The sequence below is a fragment of the Falco cherrug genome, chromosome 7 (genome assembly GCF_023634085.1).
Source record: "Falco cherrug isolate bFalChe1 chromosome 7, bFalChe1.pri, whole genome shotgun sequence".
NCBI classification, from domain to species: domain Eukaryota; kingdom Metazoa; phylum Chordata; class Aves; order Falconiformes; family Falconidae; genus Falco; species Falco cherrug.
Genome location: NC_073703.1, coordinates 32,948,707 through 32,963,775, shown reverse-complemented (window position 1 = coordinate 32,963,775; position 15,069 = coordinate 32,948,707). Strand labels below are relative to the sequence as shown.

Sequence of the window (15,069 nt, the reverse complement as noted above, 5' to 3'; positions counted from 1 at the left end):
ATTTATGGTGATTAACAAGAATGGACTCTGTCCTCCGCCTGTAGATACTGCATGCAGAGAGGATAATTTTATGCCAATTTCTTTTAACTTCCTGAAAAACTTTGATAGAGGTAGACATGTTTCAGGTTGCATGTTTAAGTGTCATCTTTGTGGAATCTGTGGAATAATGGCTTTAGGGCATAACTATGTACATTGCTATGGTGGATGTGACAGTATTGAGTGGTAAAATCATTGCTTGTAATGAAAAAATGCATAAATCTTTTTATTCTGACCCCTGGTTTTCAGTTGTGTGTTAACTTTTGAAATGGAAACCTTTTAGGAATGACACTTTTTAAGCTCATTTTCTAAATAAAAATTATTTTTATTTATCCTCCTGGAAGTTTGACAAGAAACAATTGGGCTTTTTGAGTAAAAGGGAAGAATGAGGTTCTCTTGACTCGAACCTAAGGAAATTTGGCTGATTGAATAGGGATGGCTAATGACTCAACTCATGTTAATGTTCATGAAGATGAAAATATTCAGACTATCTTCAGTGGGATTTGAACTGGGCACATATTTAAGGTCTGTATTTTACAGAGAAGAGTATTTATCATAAAAAGTAATTGGTAAATATGTACTAGGTTTCTGTTACAATGGAAATAATTATGTTGTATGAACACATAATAGTATGTTGTATCTTGCATGTTTATTCTTTGAGGAATAAACTGGTTCACATTTCTGTCACCTCTAACTGGATTAGAGTGTGCACACAGGCCAGTTACCAGAGAACAAACTGATGCATGGCAGTTTGTTACCATGTGGTAACTTGTTTGTATGCCCATATTCTAATACTAGGCTGATTTTAGCTGTCTTTTGTGCATTTGAAAAATGGTGTAGATGTTCTTAGGCTTCAATGTCATGAATTCTTAATTGGATGGGGATGAAGTTAGATTTGTGGGAAGCACCTGTGTGCATAATTGTTTCATTTAAAAAGCTGCTCTGGCTTTTTATTTTTTTGTTTTGTTTGTTGCGCTGTTTTTTTCCTGAAGTTACTGCTCCTCTTGCTTTTCTGTGAGCAGGAAAATAGGTTTTATGCACTTCAATAAATAGAAAATCTTTATTTGTATCTATAGGTATCTTTATGGTTTTGAAGAGTACTGCCGTTCTGCAAACATTCAGTTTAGGACCATCCATCACAATGAGCCAAAAGTGGTAGAAGACATACAGAAACACGTGGAACCAATGGAGGAAAGTCTAAAAGAGGAACCAAAAATGCCCCCAACAGAAGTTAAAAAGGAAGCAGAAGAAAACTATTCCAGCAGTGAAAGTGAAAAAGAAGAAATAGAACTAAGATCCCCAAGGGTAAGTGGTGTGCACTGATTTCTATTTAGTATTTAACAAAACCCTGTAGTATAGTGAACAGTTTACATAATGAGTTTTCCCGTGTGGAGTGATTGTACATTTGAACTGGCATACTTGTACAAGCACAGGACAGGGTTCTGTGAGCGCGGAGTTGCTGTTAACTGTTAATTGCGTTCTGCCAGTGAATAGAATCAGTTTTGATTATTTCTTCATACTCTAAATCATCCATGATATTTGCTCAGACTGTGTTGGATGCCAGGCACATTTCAATTCAGGGATGGCGTGAGAGCTACCGAGAGCTGTGTATTGTCAGAACCATGAAACTCAGCAGGACAGTCTTGGTTGTGGGTGAGAATTTCTGCAGGCATATGGAATCTGGAGCTTTCTGGCAAGAAGCGGGAATATTGAGGGACTGCTACAGCTTTAAGAATCAAAAGAAAGTACATTCCTCTTAGTTGTTTTTTATCGCAGTATCTCCTCTTTTAATAAAAGAAACACTACAGTTTTACAGTATGTAGACAAAAGTCGAGGGTAGAACACTTAAAGTTTTGTCTTCCTTTGTCTTTGAATGCTGTAGAGGTAAGGGTTATACTAGTAGTTACCAGTGACCCATCAGCTAGCGAATGCTGAGTCTGATGGAGAATACCAAAATACTTTTAAAAGGATTTCAATATGACTCTGTAGCACCGTTGTTAATTCTGTTAAAAGGTCATTTTGTGTCCCTTAATAGAACATGATTACTGAAGGACAAGAAATTGCTGCTACTTAGATTGTTCAGGTTGTAAGGATTCTGTTCAACTACAATGTGATTAATAAATTACTTCTTGCAAGCCAGTTTTCAGGCAAGGATGTGGCCCTTTAATAGATGAGAAGACATAGTTGTAAACACAAGTTTAGATTGGTATTATGTATTATATTTCTACCTAACTGCAAGTGGTTTTTCCAAGCTGTATCAGACTTCCTGAACTTCCTGGCGTGATATTAGCTTTGTTATTAGTTCATTTATTTTTTAGTTTTGGAGAAAACTGGTGAGAGGATAAAGAAACGGAAGAAATTTTTTTTGGTCTTTTTTGTCATTGGCTGTCTGTGTTAATTTCTTCATAATTAAAAATTTAGTTTTGTATTTTATTGCTTTACTAATCCAGTCACCAGCTATCTGTTTATGAATGCTTATTTTTCCAAAACTGTGAATTTAAATTATGATAGTGCCTTCATTACTGTTGTCTTTGGATGCCTTCCAGATACATTATGAATGCAAGATTAATTATTCTAAATGTTCTGATTATAAAGCAGTGACCCTATCAAGAGACTTTTAATAGTAAAATGAGAAACCCGTACTTCTACTTGGGAGAAGATCCCCAAGAAACAGTTGCAGATAGTTCCAGACAGCAGTTGTCCAGCTACTCAAACACCTTTTAAAAATGCAATACTTACAGTTTTTCTAAAGCTGACAAATTTCTGTTCTGTAACAGGTGGCTATAAGGATTGAAGATGCTAAAGGGAAGATGCCTGCTGTCAGAGGTCCTATACAAGCACTTTAATTAATGCTATTGCTGTAGTTGAGAAAGGCATTTTGGCCCTTTCTATCAGGGCAGCAGACCTTACAGGTCCAAATGAATGTTCTGAAATCCTCCAGAAGTTAATCAGAAGCTCATCCTCTTTATTCCAACCCAAGCAGAATGGCTTTGTTTTGCTCTTTTCCTCAATAGCAAGACTTTAAGCTGTTATCTTAAGATTTTAGAACAGTTCACTTTTTGGTGTTATCTCCAGCCTTTCTTCTGTACAGGACTAGTATGTTTCACTTTTCACTGAGTTTTGGAGAGGCTATACAGAGAACAATTGACAGGAGTCATTAAATTGACTATATTTCTGTTCCAGGGACGAAGAAGACTTGCCCGTGATACAACTCCTGCTAAAAAAGATTGTGAAGAGGATAAAACACAAGAGAAATTAAAAGACAGTAACAAAGAAAACAAAGATACAGAAGAAGCACCTGAGAATGCAGAAAAGAAAGAAAATGAAACTCCATTAGGGAGAAAAAGTACACCAAAGCAAAAAGAGAAAAAAAACAAAAAACAAGATGATTCAGATAAAGAGTCAGATGAAGAGGAAGAGAGGCAGAGGGAGAGGTAAACATTAACTTGTATCACCTTCTTATAAGTATGTCTGTGTCATGATTGAGCCGTACTCCAAGCAGGAGTGTACACAGAGTTGGAGATCTTACCAACTAAAATGTGGAAACCAGGGACCGAATTCACTCTGCCTGACAGGAAAGGGAAAATTTTATTTCAAGCTTGTAGAGGCTGCGGTACTTCATGGAAGCATCTTTTTCTGGCAGGTGCCAGACGGTATTTTTCTTGAAGGTCTTGCTAGGGTTGTGTTGGTGTTTTATCACACTAGTATGTACAGACACCAAGTAGACCAGGCTGTAAGTATGCCGGGTGCTGTACGGATGGCGAGCAACTGTCGGGGCAGACTTTTCTGGGCAGTTGAAATAGCAATGGAAAAAGAGAGCCTCTTTTCTTCCAGACTTCTGTTTAAGTGGTCAGTAATGGCTGCTGAACCTAATAGCTTGCGCTTTTTTATTGTTACTTGATTTATTGTAGGCAGGCAGGAAGGGGATCAGCTAATAAAGCAAAGGAGAAGGAAAGGGAGTTTGAATGAAACCTAGAGATAGGTTAAAGAGGAGGGGATGGAGAGACATGGAAGGGCAAAGGGCAAATAGCATCCAGACAATAAACTTGACAAGGTCAGTTGGATTTATAGTCCTGCTTACAAATGACTAGTGAGCAGGTGACTAATTTATTACCAGAGTGTAGACCTCTTCTTAGCTATTTTGGCTGTGGTCAAGGGCAGTGTCTTACCTGCTCAAGCTGGCTTTCCTACCTTGTTTTTCTTGTCCATGTGGCTAAGCGGTGGGGACACAAGTTGATACTGAATAAAACCTGATAGGGGTATTGCATATTTTCTTCTAAAGAGTTTGAGGAGTGGGAAAAACACAGTTATTTTAAAGAAAGTGTCACTGCGTGGTCCAAAAAAGATAATCTTGCAGTGCACCATAACATGCAGAAATGCCTCAGATAAAGGAACAGCGTGGGTGTGCAGCAGGTTGCAAAGGTATGTCAGATGCCCAAGGCATCAAAAGAGTTTTCTTAAGTGGTGCAGGTGATGCTTGTCCTCTTTCTTTTTAATTGTTTGTCACAAGAAGATAGTTCATCTTTCACTGAAGGCTAGCAAATGTATGTCAGTAAAAGCAAACCCATACTGTTTTCCAGTATTTTCTTTCTTGGTGCCTTTTTTGTAGTTTAAGCTTACGTTATGCTAAATCCACCCTAAAATAGGGAGAGAAATACAGGTGAAAATAGGTTAGATTGTAATTCATGAAAATATGTTTAAGTATTAGATATAGCTGTAATAAGGGGTAGATAAAGCTAGTAAGAGGTGTGTAGACACTTTTTAATCTTGGTTAAACACTGTTTTAATCAACAACTTTGCCCCCCCGCAACAGAATGGTGTTTGTATCCATGAGAGGGTCACTATGATGGCAATTCAAACTTATGTGCACTGTTAGTAAACTGCAGTCTGTTAAGCAAACCGTAGAAGACATATTTTTATTTTTTATTAAAGCATGTCAAAATAAAGTATTTTAAAAACTGAAGATAGTTCTTCTTGACATATTTAGGAGCCAAACGCTGAGTTAACTTATTCCTCTTTCTGTATTACCAAAATATTCCTTTAAAAAATAGTTTTTAAGCTTTGAGGTAGTTGTACACCTAATAATTGTGTTTAAATTATCATACAATTTTTCTGGATATTTTTGGCACTTACCCCTATTCTTTCATAAGTCCTGTTCTTGATTTAAGAAGCTGTGTCCAAGCCAGCTTCAGAGGTAGTGCAGGATACAGAAAATGAAAAAATATTTTATTGCATCTTTTCTTTTGTAGTAGCTTGGCTATGCTAGTTAAGTGTTAAAACATTGATTGTCACTAATTAGTGGACATTTTAAATACACCTTACTGCAGGGAGGAAATTGAGAACAAAGGAGAATCGGAAGGTGAAGAGGATGAGGATGATGCAGAACCCTGCCTGACTGGAACCAAAGTGAAAGTAAAATATGGACGTGGAAAGACTCAAAAAATTTATGAAGCCAGTATTAAAAGCACAGAAATTGACGATGGAGAAGTTTTATATTTAGTTCATTATTACGGTTGGAATGTAAGGTGAGGATGACAAACAGAGTTTCATTTCTATGTTAAAAGGATTTCTTGAAGAAAATTTTTTGGTTTTAAGGAAAAAAGAAAGAGAAAAAAGATCAGTAACTTGGCTCTGAGTTGAATTATCACCATGATAACAGGATCTGACTCTTGCACTTTTCATTGTTAGTAATTTTGTTCATGGTATGACACTATTGCATTGAAATATCAGAATATACTTATTTACGTGTTTCGTCCAAATTAAAGTGAGTAATCCTCACTCCTCACAGGAGGATCCCTGTAATTTATTGTGTCAGCTAGTTTTAGCGCTATTAGATGTTTTTATTTAAGGGAATCGTTGATAATGGTGAAGGCATCTACAATTAAGTGTATCAAGCATTGAAATTCTAGCAACAAAATTTATTCTTGTATTGAATGTTAACTGTGATTATAAGGAATGGTTGTTATGTATAGAGAGGGTAGGAGAGGGCTAAGCAACAAAGAACTAGAGAAAAAAATTCATTAAATGGTTCTCCTGGCAACCATGCTTTGTAGAAATGGTGCTTTTTTGTTGTTTTCTTAAAGGCGTTGTGATTATGTGGACAAAAATATCACAAAACTGATCATTTTTAAAAATAGAACACTTTGGTATATAACTTGATGTTCCAAATCCAAATGTTTCTAAGTAACTAAGGAAATGTCTTTAAGCGACAACTTAAAGTTTAGGAGCGGGGATATTTCCCCCATACTGGCATGTGTCCTGTTACCTTATTAATAACTTGGGGGGATTCTGAGGAGCAGTAGTAGTGTATTTGTGCCTTTCAGAATCTCACCCGGTTTATTGCTATAATTTGAAAAAGCATATTTTACGGTTGTGGTGAAAACTGTCTTTTGTATATATGAAATAACTGACAAACTTTATAGCTGGTTCAGTCCCCTGAGTTCCAGTGCTTCGCTAGCAAGTAACAGGAAAGTTTGTGCTTCCATTCCCCCATCCCATAAATTTTTTTTATGGGGCTAGAAATGTTACTCATCTTTCTAATGCCAGATACTGCATGTGTTTTTAAATACATGCTCTACTTTCCTACCTTTCCTGAATAAACATGTTCCGTGACTCAAGTCTTTTAATCCTCATATTGCAAACAAGTTTTTTATCCGTAGTGATAACTATTTTGTTCACTTTTAGATACGATGAATGGGTGAAAGCTGATCGTATCATCTGGCCTGTGGAAAAAGGAGGACCAAAGAGGAAACAGAAGAAAAAAACAAAAGTAATGGTTATTTCAATTGTAGTACTATACTTAATGACTATCACTCTTAGTTATTTTAAGAAAAATAAAAAAGGTTGCTCAGTCCAGTCCAGTTTTCTAGTAGAAGTGCAGAGCAAAAAGAGAGAAGGTTTGATGATCAGCAGTGAAACATGTTACTAAAAATTCATTGGTTTCCCCTCAGAATAAAGAAGATGGTGAAAAGGATGAGAAGAAGGATGAGGAGAAACAAAAATCAAAGCGTGGGCGACCCCCTCTGAAATCTACTCTTCCATCAAACACATCTTGCAGTTTAGCCAAAACGCCTAATAGTGAAGGTAAATCAGGACCCAGAAGTGCACGGAACAACTTGTCAGATTCCTCACCATTACCAAATGGAACAGAAGGTACATCTGGTGCACTCGTGTTCTGGCATGGAAGTGCATGTATGCAGTGACGTTAATGCGGTGCATTACTAGGACAACTTCAGCGAGCACAGTGCTGTCAGCAGCTTTAGAGTCCTACTTAACTAGTCAGTGTACAAGCTATATAACAAAACAAATTTTTGATGCAATTTTCACTGTATAAAAATCAGTCCTTTCGATCTTGATTTTAGCAACACCTTGCAGGCAGATGACACGTAGCTCAGGAATGTTTGATTCTGATAGAGGATCAAATGGTGAGTGATCTCAGTCCTGTGTATGCTTTTGAGGTTTATTCAGTACCTTTATGGAAAAGAGGTTTGATTTTTATTTTTTTACCCTTTTTTTTGTGGTTTAGGTTCTTTTGCACTTGCTGTGAATTTTATTGAGGAAGTAGTTGAGCTGACAGTGCTGGGGAGCACATTTTGCTCGCAGAAGAGCCATGGCATGGAAATGACTCTGCAAGTCATTCCATACTCTTCAGCCAGAGCCTTTCAGTCCTAATCTTGAACACACCAAATCTAGTGCTATAATGACAGTCTTTATTGTGGTAATTAAATTCTCAACCCCAGTACTACATCATACAGCAGAGTTGTTAATTACATACAAACGACAGCAGTATTTTTGGTATTTCTGAGCCTCTGTGAACAAGAACTGAAGTGAAATCACTGTCTGATTTTAGTACAGATCCCTGAATAGCCTTCTGGTAATGGAATAATATTTGCTCTGTATGTGGTCCATGATTCATACAGTAGTTTAGCAATGAAATACCCATACTGTGGTGTGGAAGGGTTTGGAGTTTTGGAGTTTAGGGTTTTTTTGTTTGGAGTTGTTGGTTAGGGTGGGGGGTGTTCTGTTTGTGGATGCATGGAGGGCAGGAGTGTTGTTTTTTGGTTTTGTTGTGTCAGGTAGGGGAGGTAAAGTCCACAGGTAAATATCAGATCATGGGAATCTGTAAAACTATTTTTGCTACTATAAACTGTAATTTGTTTATATTGCCTTATTTGGGCAATAGTAGTAGTAGAATCATAGAATATCTCAAGTTGGAAGGGACCCATAAGGATCATCAAGTCCAACTCCCTGTTCCTTGCAGGACTACTTACAAGCATCATCCAGATGCTCCTTGAACTCTGACAGTACTACTACTATTGTAATTTCATAGAAATTTTGATTAAAAATAAGAACTGTGATAGTGTGGTAAGTAACACAGTGTTTAAGTTTAAAATTGTTCATTGTAAACTGACGTCAATACCATAGATTGCTGAAAATAAACTCTCTGTGTGATTGAAAAAAGAAATTTTGCTGTAATTGATGATTTAGGATGCTGTTTCCTTTTTTTCAAATATTTTGCAGATTCTGGCTCATCTGACAGTGAAGCAGATGAGTCATCTGAAAAGAATTTGAATGAAGAATTTTCTCCAGAAACTTCAGAACTGGAAAAAAGTGAAAAACTACATGATGAGAAGCTAGATGAAGAAAGCCCAAAGATTCCTCGTGCATTGAAAGAAAATGACAGGACTCAAGTACAGCCACTAGAAACACTCAAACTTGAAGTTGAAGAAAGTGAACAAATTGTTCAGATTTTTGGAAATAAAACGGAACAAATAGAAGAAGTCAAAAGGGAGGCTGAAAAATCACCTAAAGGAAAAGGGAGAAGGAGCAAGACAAAAGATCCCTCTCTAGAGAACGCAAAGATTTTGCCAGGAAGCCAAGAAGAGGTGGCAAATGAATCTCTTGCAGAACCTGGAAGATTAGACATGTCTTCTTTGGACTGTAAAGAAATTTCCAACACAACTGAAAGTGAAACAGAACCTTCTACAAAAGATAAGAAGCTTTTGAAAAGGAAAACTTTGGAACAGGCATCGCCTGAAAAGAGAAATCGACGAGAGAGTGAGATGGAAGTGCCAAATATTGTATCTGAAGAGAGGACCAATGAATGTACTGGAGCAGAAGAATGTAGAGGGCTGAATGCTGAAGAGTCCCTCAGAACTGAAAATGAGGAAATGCCATCGCTGGTGGCAGAATCGGTTCAGCATGGTCAAGAGCCAAGGAACGAGAACTTTGAATGTCCATCTGAAGAAAATGAGAATGTTCCCTTAAAAGATGAGGATGATGCAATGCCTCAGATTGGTCCTGAAACTTTGCTGTGCCATGAAGTAGACTTGGATGACTTGGATGAAAAGGAGAAGAGCAGTAGTGAAGACACAGTATCAGAAAAGCCAGACCCTAATGCTTCAAATTCAAATCCATCTGCCTTACCCCCCGCTGTCCAGTCAAGCTTCTCGGTGGCCTCGCCTCTTGCTCTTAGCCAGGATGAATCACGCAGTATCAAGAGTGAAAGTGACATGACTATTGAAGTCGACAGTGTGGCAGAAGAGTCTCAAGAAGGTCTCTGTGAAACTGAGTCTGCTAATGGATTTGAAGCCAGTACTACGTCAAGTAATTGTAGTATAGCTGTGCAGGAGAGAGAGACTGGAGAGAAAGGTGAGCATCACCTGCGAGAAGTCATTCTCCGCTGTAATGATTTCTGAAGTTGTCTTAAGTCTGGTGTCACTTGGCTAAAAATTGCTGGTTTGTTTTGTCTTCTGGTATTAAATTTCTGTGTTTCTTATAAAAAGAACTTGTGAGTAGCAGCAATATTTGAGGTGTCTTGTCTGCCTGTCTTTTCATTTAGGTCAAAAAAGACCCAGTGACAGCAGTAGTGGAACACTGGCAAAAAAACAAAAGCGTACTCCAAAGCGAACAAGTGCTGCAGCCAAAAATGAGAAGAATGGAACAGGTAGATTCCCGGAGGGGGAGCGGGGAAGGTTATGCTGTCCTATACACACATACAAGGGCCTGCTGTTCTCACTGTTGCCCATTATTTCTGTTGGATGGGACTTCCTTGTCAGCGGTTTTCATTATTATTACTATTATTCAGGATTATTGGCTGTTAACTGGAGAGAACTTACTGCTACCACAGAGCTGGTGTTACTGGGAAATTGCTTGGCTATTGTTAATACCTTGGTTAGGAAAAACTTTTAGTAACTGTGTATATTAACAGTTACTAAATATTTACCATTATGCTGATTTTTTTTTTTTTATATTGGGATGGTTATGAATTTGGGAGAGGGAGCTTGTTCTTGGTAGAAACATCTCCTTTAAAATCTTACAATAGGTGTTTCTCATGGGAAAAAGTACATTTATGAAGTGCAGAAAAAATTGCTCGATGATAAAGAATAACTTTTCAGCAAAAGCCGTGTAAAAACTTGGAAATTATTGTGAGAATCTAAAATATTTGCATATATCAGCTTAAAACTTTCTGTTCCGTGTTAAAGCTTTTATGCTTTTTAGTCATGCTTCATAACTGTTCCTTTAGATGTGTAAAGGAGTGCAGTAAATATATACAATCATGCGCTACCTACCTATATTAATACAGTTTTAATTTTAGAAAAGGGGTTCTAGTGTCTGCTTTATATTAGAACGCCAAAATACGTGACTTGAGATAGTTTATCGGTGCTCTAATATTCTTATTTTAATAAGCTGCTCTTTTTCTTCTGGAAAAAAAGTATCTCACAATCACTTTTTAACTAAAGGCCTAGTCAGCCCTTGACTTGTGCATTAACGATCAGTACACTTGAGAGTTCAGTGCATGTTGTGTCTGAATCTGTTCAGGGTTTGCTTTGTGTGCATTCTGGAATCTTCTGGGCAAGAAGGAGCATTTTTTTTCATGCTCAATTTTCCTGACTATAACTACAGTTCTTAAAATAGCAACGTTTTTTTTAAGTCTAAACACATTTCTCTTGCTGCAGGACAAAGTAGTGACAGTGAAGATCTTCCTGTCCTGGACAGTTCAAGTAAATGTACTCCTGTAAAACACCTAAATGCATCCAAACCACAGAAGATTTCTCGATCACCTGCAAGAGTGATTTCACCTCACATCAAAGATGGAGAGAAGGATAAACACAGAGAGAAACACCACCACCAGAATGCTTCGCCTAGAGTATACAAATGGAGTTTTCAGCTCAGTAAGAATTCTCTGAGTGACTTGGTTAGAGGGAACTTATGAGACAGTTGGTTTTGGAAGAAAAATGTGCAAATACTGGGTTTCTAAATTACGTGTAGGCCTTATTATATGGTATTTACGGAAGTGTGTTACCTTTCATGCTGCATCTTGTATACTCTTAAGGATTGCATTCGTTTATTTACAATCACCTTGCTGAAGCTAATTTTTTTCTTTTCTTCCCACTTTTAAGATGAACTAGACAACATGAGCAGTACTGAAAGGATCTCCTTCTTACAAGAAAAACTACAGGAAATACGAAAATACTACATGTCCTTGAAGTCAGAAGTAGCAACCATAGACAGGAGAAGAAAACGATTAAAAAAGAAAGACAGAGAAGGTAACTTTCAGATTTGCTTTATGCTGCCCATGAAAAGTCGTCTTGAAAATAAGTAACTCAAAGCAACTGGAGTTTAATTGACAGCGTTTTTGAAAAAAGTGTGTTATCATCTATTTGTCTGTATACATATTTAGAAAGAGTATTTGTGGCTTTTCAGAACTTTAACCTAAGAAAAACATTCACTGACTATTTTATAATAGTTTATTAGAAACTTGGACTTCCCAGTGCAAGTGCGGTCTGAGTTTTCAGTCAGCATAATGACTCATCTGATTCATCTTTTCAGTTGGTCTGTGACGCAGAGAGGGTACGGCTACTTACCCAGTTTATGTGAATATAGCAGTGAAGGCAGTTGACAAAAATCCGTATCAGTTTTCTGTGACCACGCTGCTTCTTTGAGGCCTTTTAAACAACCTAATAACCAAAGAAACCTTCATTCTGACATGTGCTTTGACAAGCTGATGCTGATCTGTTGTTCTGTATGTTCAGTGTCACATACAGGGGCATCCATGTCATCTGCTTCATCGGACACTGGAATGAGTCCATCATCATCATCTCCTCCACAGAATGTGCTTGCTGTAGAATGCAGGTGATACACATTTCTCTGCCTTGCCAGCAACCTGCTGCCATGGACATAGAACCTGAAATTCAACCACAGAAAGCACTCAACTGGTTTGACATTGCCAAGTATATTCTGTACACACTTCCACTGCTGGACTGTACCTGTTCTCCCCTCCTACCCTCTTCTTTTGTTTAATTTACTGGTCAGAGAAATTAAGCTCATTGGTAACTGAAGGTTTGTAGGCACAATGTGACATGCTTGTCATTGTGTTTGGTTTTGTTTTGGTTTTTTTTTTATTAATTCAGAGAAAGGGCACTTATCAAATTTGAAGTTATGTCCAGTGAAGCATTCAGGTGCTCTAGGGAGATCTTAGAAAAGCAAGTGCACCAAGCAGACATCAGAGTATTATCCAAAAGAATTAAGTAACTGCTGCACTTTCACCGAGCTGTACGTTAACTCTTGGTGAGTAGTTCCTCTTTGTGGAAGCACTTGCTATATGGAACTGCCAAAGTATGTGTTCTCAGCAGTGTGCCCAGTTTTAAAGGTGTAAATGGGACAAAATAAATTGTGAAAGGAAGTGTAGTTGACTGAAAACTACAGTTGTAATAAGTCTTCCACTTTTTATAGGATTTTTGAGCACACAGTTATGCAAATATTTTAATGTTTATTAATGTTTACAGTGGAATTGTGAATAGGTTTTCAGTGGACTATCTTATCCCTTGACAAAAATATTTTGTCTTTTTTCTATGTAATTTCAGAGTTTTTATTTTGTTACAAAAAGACGAAAAATGAAATATATAACAACAGTGAAGTTATTTAACAAGATTTCTAAAGCTGAAATTTTTGTGTAAAATAAGGTATCTTGCAACTTGTTAAATATATTTATTCAGACATTGGATGTTGTATTTTTATGTATTTTTTAAAATATTAATAAAATTGGAAAAAAAAAATCTAGGTTAGTTCGCTCTTTCGATAAAACATACTTATCAGTTATGGCTCTTAAGGAGGTTTTATCCAGTAGCCATGCCTGTATTTCAGAGGGGTCTGTCTACGTATCCTCCACAACATAGATCTGTAAGCGGGCATCTGGATTAAACCAGAACTTTCTTTGGAAACTTTGGCAGTCCTAGTACTTACATTGTTTTGAGGAACAAAATTTATTGGGTTGCCCTTAAGATACTTTGTCACAAGTTCTTATGCTTGCTGTACTGCCGAATGAATTTATATCTCCCAAAGTTGAGATGCAACAATAAAGTAAAGCAACTGTGTATGCTTTCTCTGTGGATTGTCCCACAGACAGATACAGTTTGTAAATAACTCTTCCAAAACTATGTATTTAAAACAGTTTGCATATACATTATGTATAAAAGTGATTTTTTTATCAATTTTTTTATTCATGTTTGTACATTGAAAGGGGTTCTTAACCCCTTTTTCTGTGTTTATTATGCTGTAGAGTAATAACATAGATGCTCTAGACTGTATATCAGGATATTCTGGTTCACACGGCAGAAAGAATGAAACACTAGTGATGGCGTAGCATTACTAAAATTGATGTTTCTTGAAATTTCATTTTACAACATTTGTCAACTTGTGATTCCAATTCCTTCCATTTTCGCAGAAAATTAAAAAGTACTCTTGTAAATGCACTTTTTCTGTCTTTTCTTAAGCAAAGCAGAACTATTTCAATGTAAGATAAATACGGAGCTCACTAGAAAGCATTAATAAAGGCCATGTTTTAAACATAGGCTTTATATTCTATTTTTATTTAAGTGATTGTTCTTGTAAATGTCTGGACTTACCCAAATAGGATTAATCTCCATAAATTGTTGTAAAGACTTTTTTTCAGAGCCAACTTTTACTGTTAAATCTTCTAATAGCTATGAATAAAAAGCAATACTCATTTAAAAGGAAATAACATGGGTCACATTTTCTCACATTACCTTCCATGTTTAATATTTGCAGAAGTAAATTTTTAATTCAGTGAAATAATAGAATTAATTCTATCTTATGCAGATAGCTACCTCTGTCTACGAACTGTGTGAGATCTTACAGGCACATACACACACTCAGCATGCACAGGTGATGGGTGAGCTCTTGACTGTCTGTACTTGGGCTCAGATGTTCACTGTGTGTGCACTGACTGTTGCTCCTTACCTCTTAGGAATATTTAAAATGCTGCGTCTGAGACTGAAGGTAGGGTTCTGTGAAACACGGAAACCCGTTCTAACAGATGGTTGCTCCTTGACACAGTGAACTTGCTTCCTTACTTCATCTTTCCACCTGCTTGCCCTGCGCTAGTACTCACCAGAGAGACACCCACACCACACACCCCCAGTAACAACATCACTATTCTGGCCAAACACTAAACCTGCCAGGAAATGTGAACTTGCTGCCCAGCCTCTGGCAAAGCCTCTACCATGTTACTGTTTTCCTCGTTTTACCTTTCTGGCAGGAAGCGTATCAGTTAGCTCGATTTTTCAGTAGATGTTTAAAGTAATTTCTTACGACGTTTAAAAAATACTATGGGGAAAAGGAGATTAACTATTCAATGTGGGACTACCCTGTACTAAAGGTGAAATCAACAAGAAACCCTAGTAAGGTCTTTCATTTCCCAATAATGCCCTTATTTTTGCTTTGTTGACATAAATTCCAAAGTGTCATCCAGTGCCTTGAATGAAAATTTATGCTGTTGAGGATGCAGTAATTATACTGAATTGGGATTTTTTTTAAATTGGAGATTAGGTATCTTGTTTGCAAAAGCAAGAAAAAATAAAGCACCCTCTTGGCAGTCTTTGTGGTGTTCTCCTGCCTTCTAAACCTTCACAGTTTTTCTAAAAACGATAGATGTTATTTCAAGCTTAGTTAGGAGGTTAAAAAAATACAATTACAGTTACAGAATCAAACACTGTTAAAAAGAACAGGGCT

At 37.0% G+C, this 15,069-nt stretch overlaps 1 protein-coding gene across 3 annotated transcripts in view; it reads left to right on the top strand.

Annotated features, from left to right (window-relative positions):
• Nucleotides 1-13,888, top strand: part of ARID4A (AT-rich interaction domain 4A) — a 50,618-nt gene extending 36,730 nt beyond the window's left edge. For 2 of the 3 annotated variants that reach the window (XM_055717333.1, XM_055717335.1), the window contains 10 exons: nucleotides 1,113-1,341; nucleotides 3,220-3,470; nucleotides 5,364-5,561; nucleotides 6,721-6,805; nucleotides 6,987-7,188; nucleotides 8,557-9,687; nucleotides 9,878-9,982; nucleotides 10,995-11,210; nucleotides 11,439-11,585; nucleotides 12,072-13,888. In XM_055717333.1, coding sequence (XP_055573308.1) covers nucleotides 1,113-1,341; nucleotides 3,220-3,470; nucleotides 5,364-5,561; nucleotides 6,721-6,805; nucleotides 6,987-7,188; nucleotides 8,557-9,687; nucleotides 9,878-9,982; nucleotides 10,995-11,210; nucleotides 11,439-11,585; nucleotides 12,072-12,175 — 2,668 coding nt within the window. In that variant the 3' untranslated portion in view covers nucleotides 12,176-13,888. The remainder of the gene's footprint in view (nucleotides 1-1,112; nucleotides 1,342-3,219; nucleotides 3,471-5,363; nucleotides 5,562-6,720; nucleotides 6,806-6,986; nucleotides 7,189-8,556; nucleotides 9,688-9,877; nucleotides 9,983-10,994; nucleotides 11,211-11,438; nucleotides 11,586-12,071) is intronic. The other variant, XM_055717334.1, reaches the window with a different exon arrangement.
• Nucleotides 13,889-15,069: the final 1,181 nt, after the last annotated feature.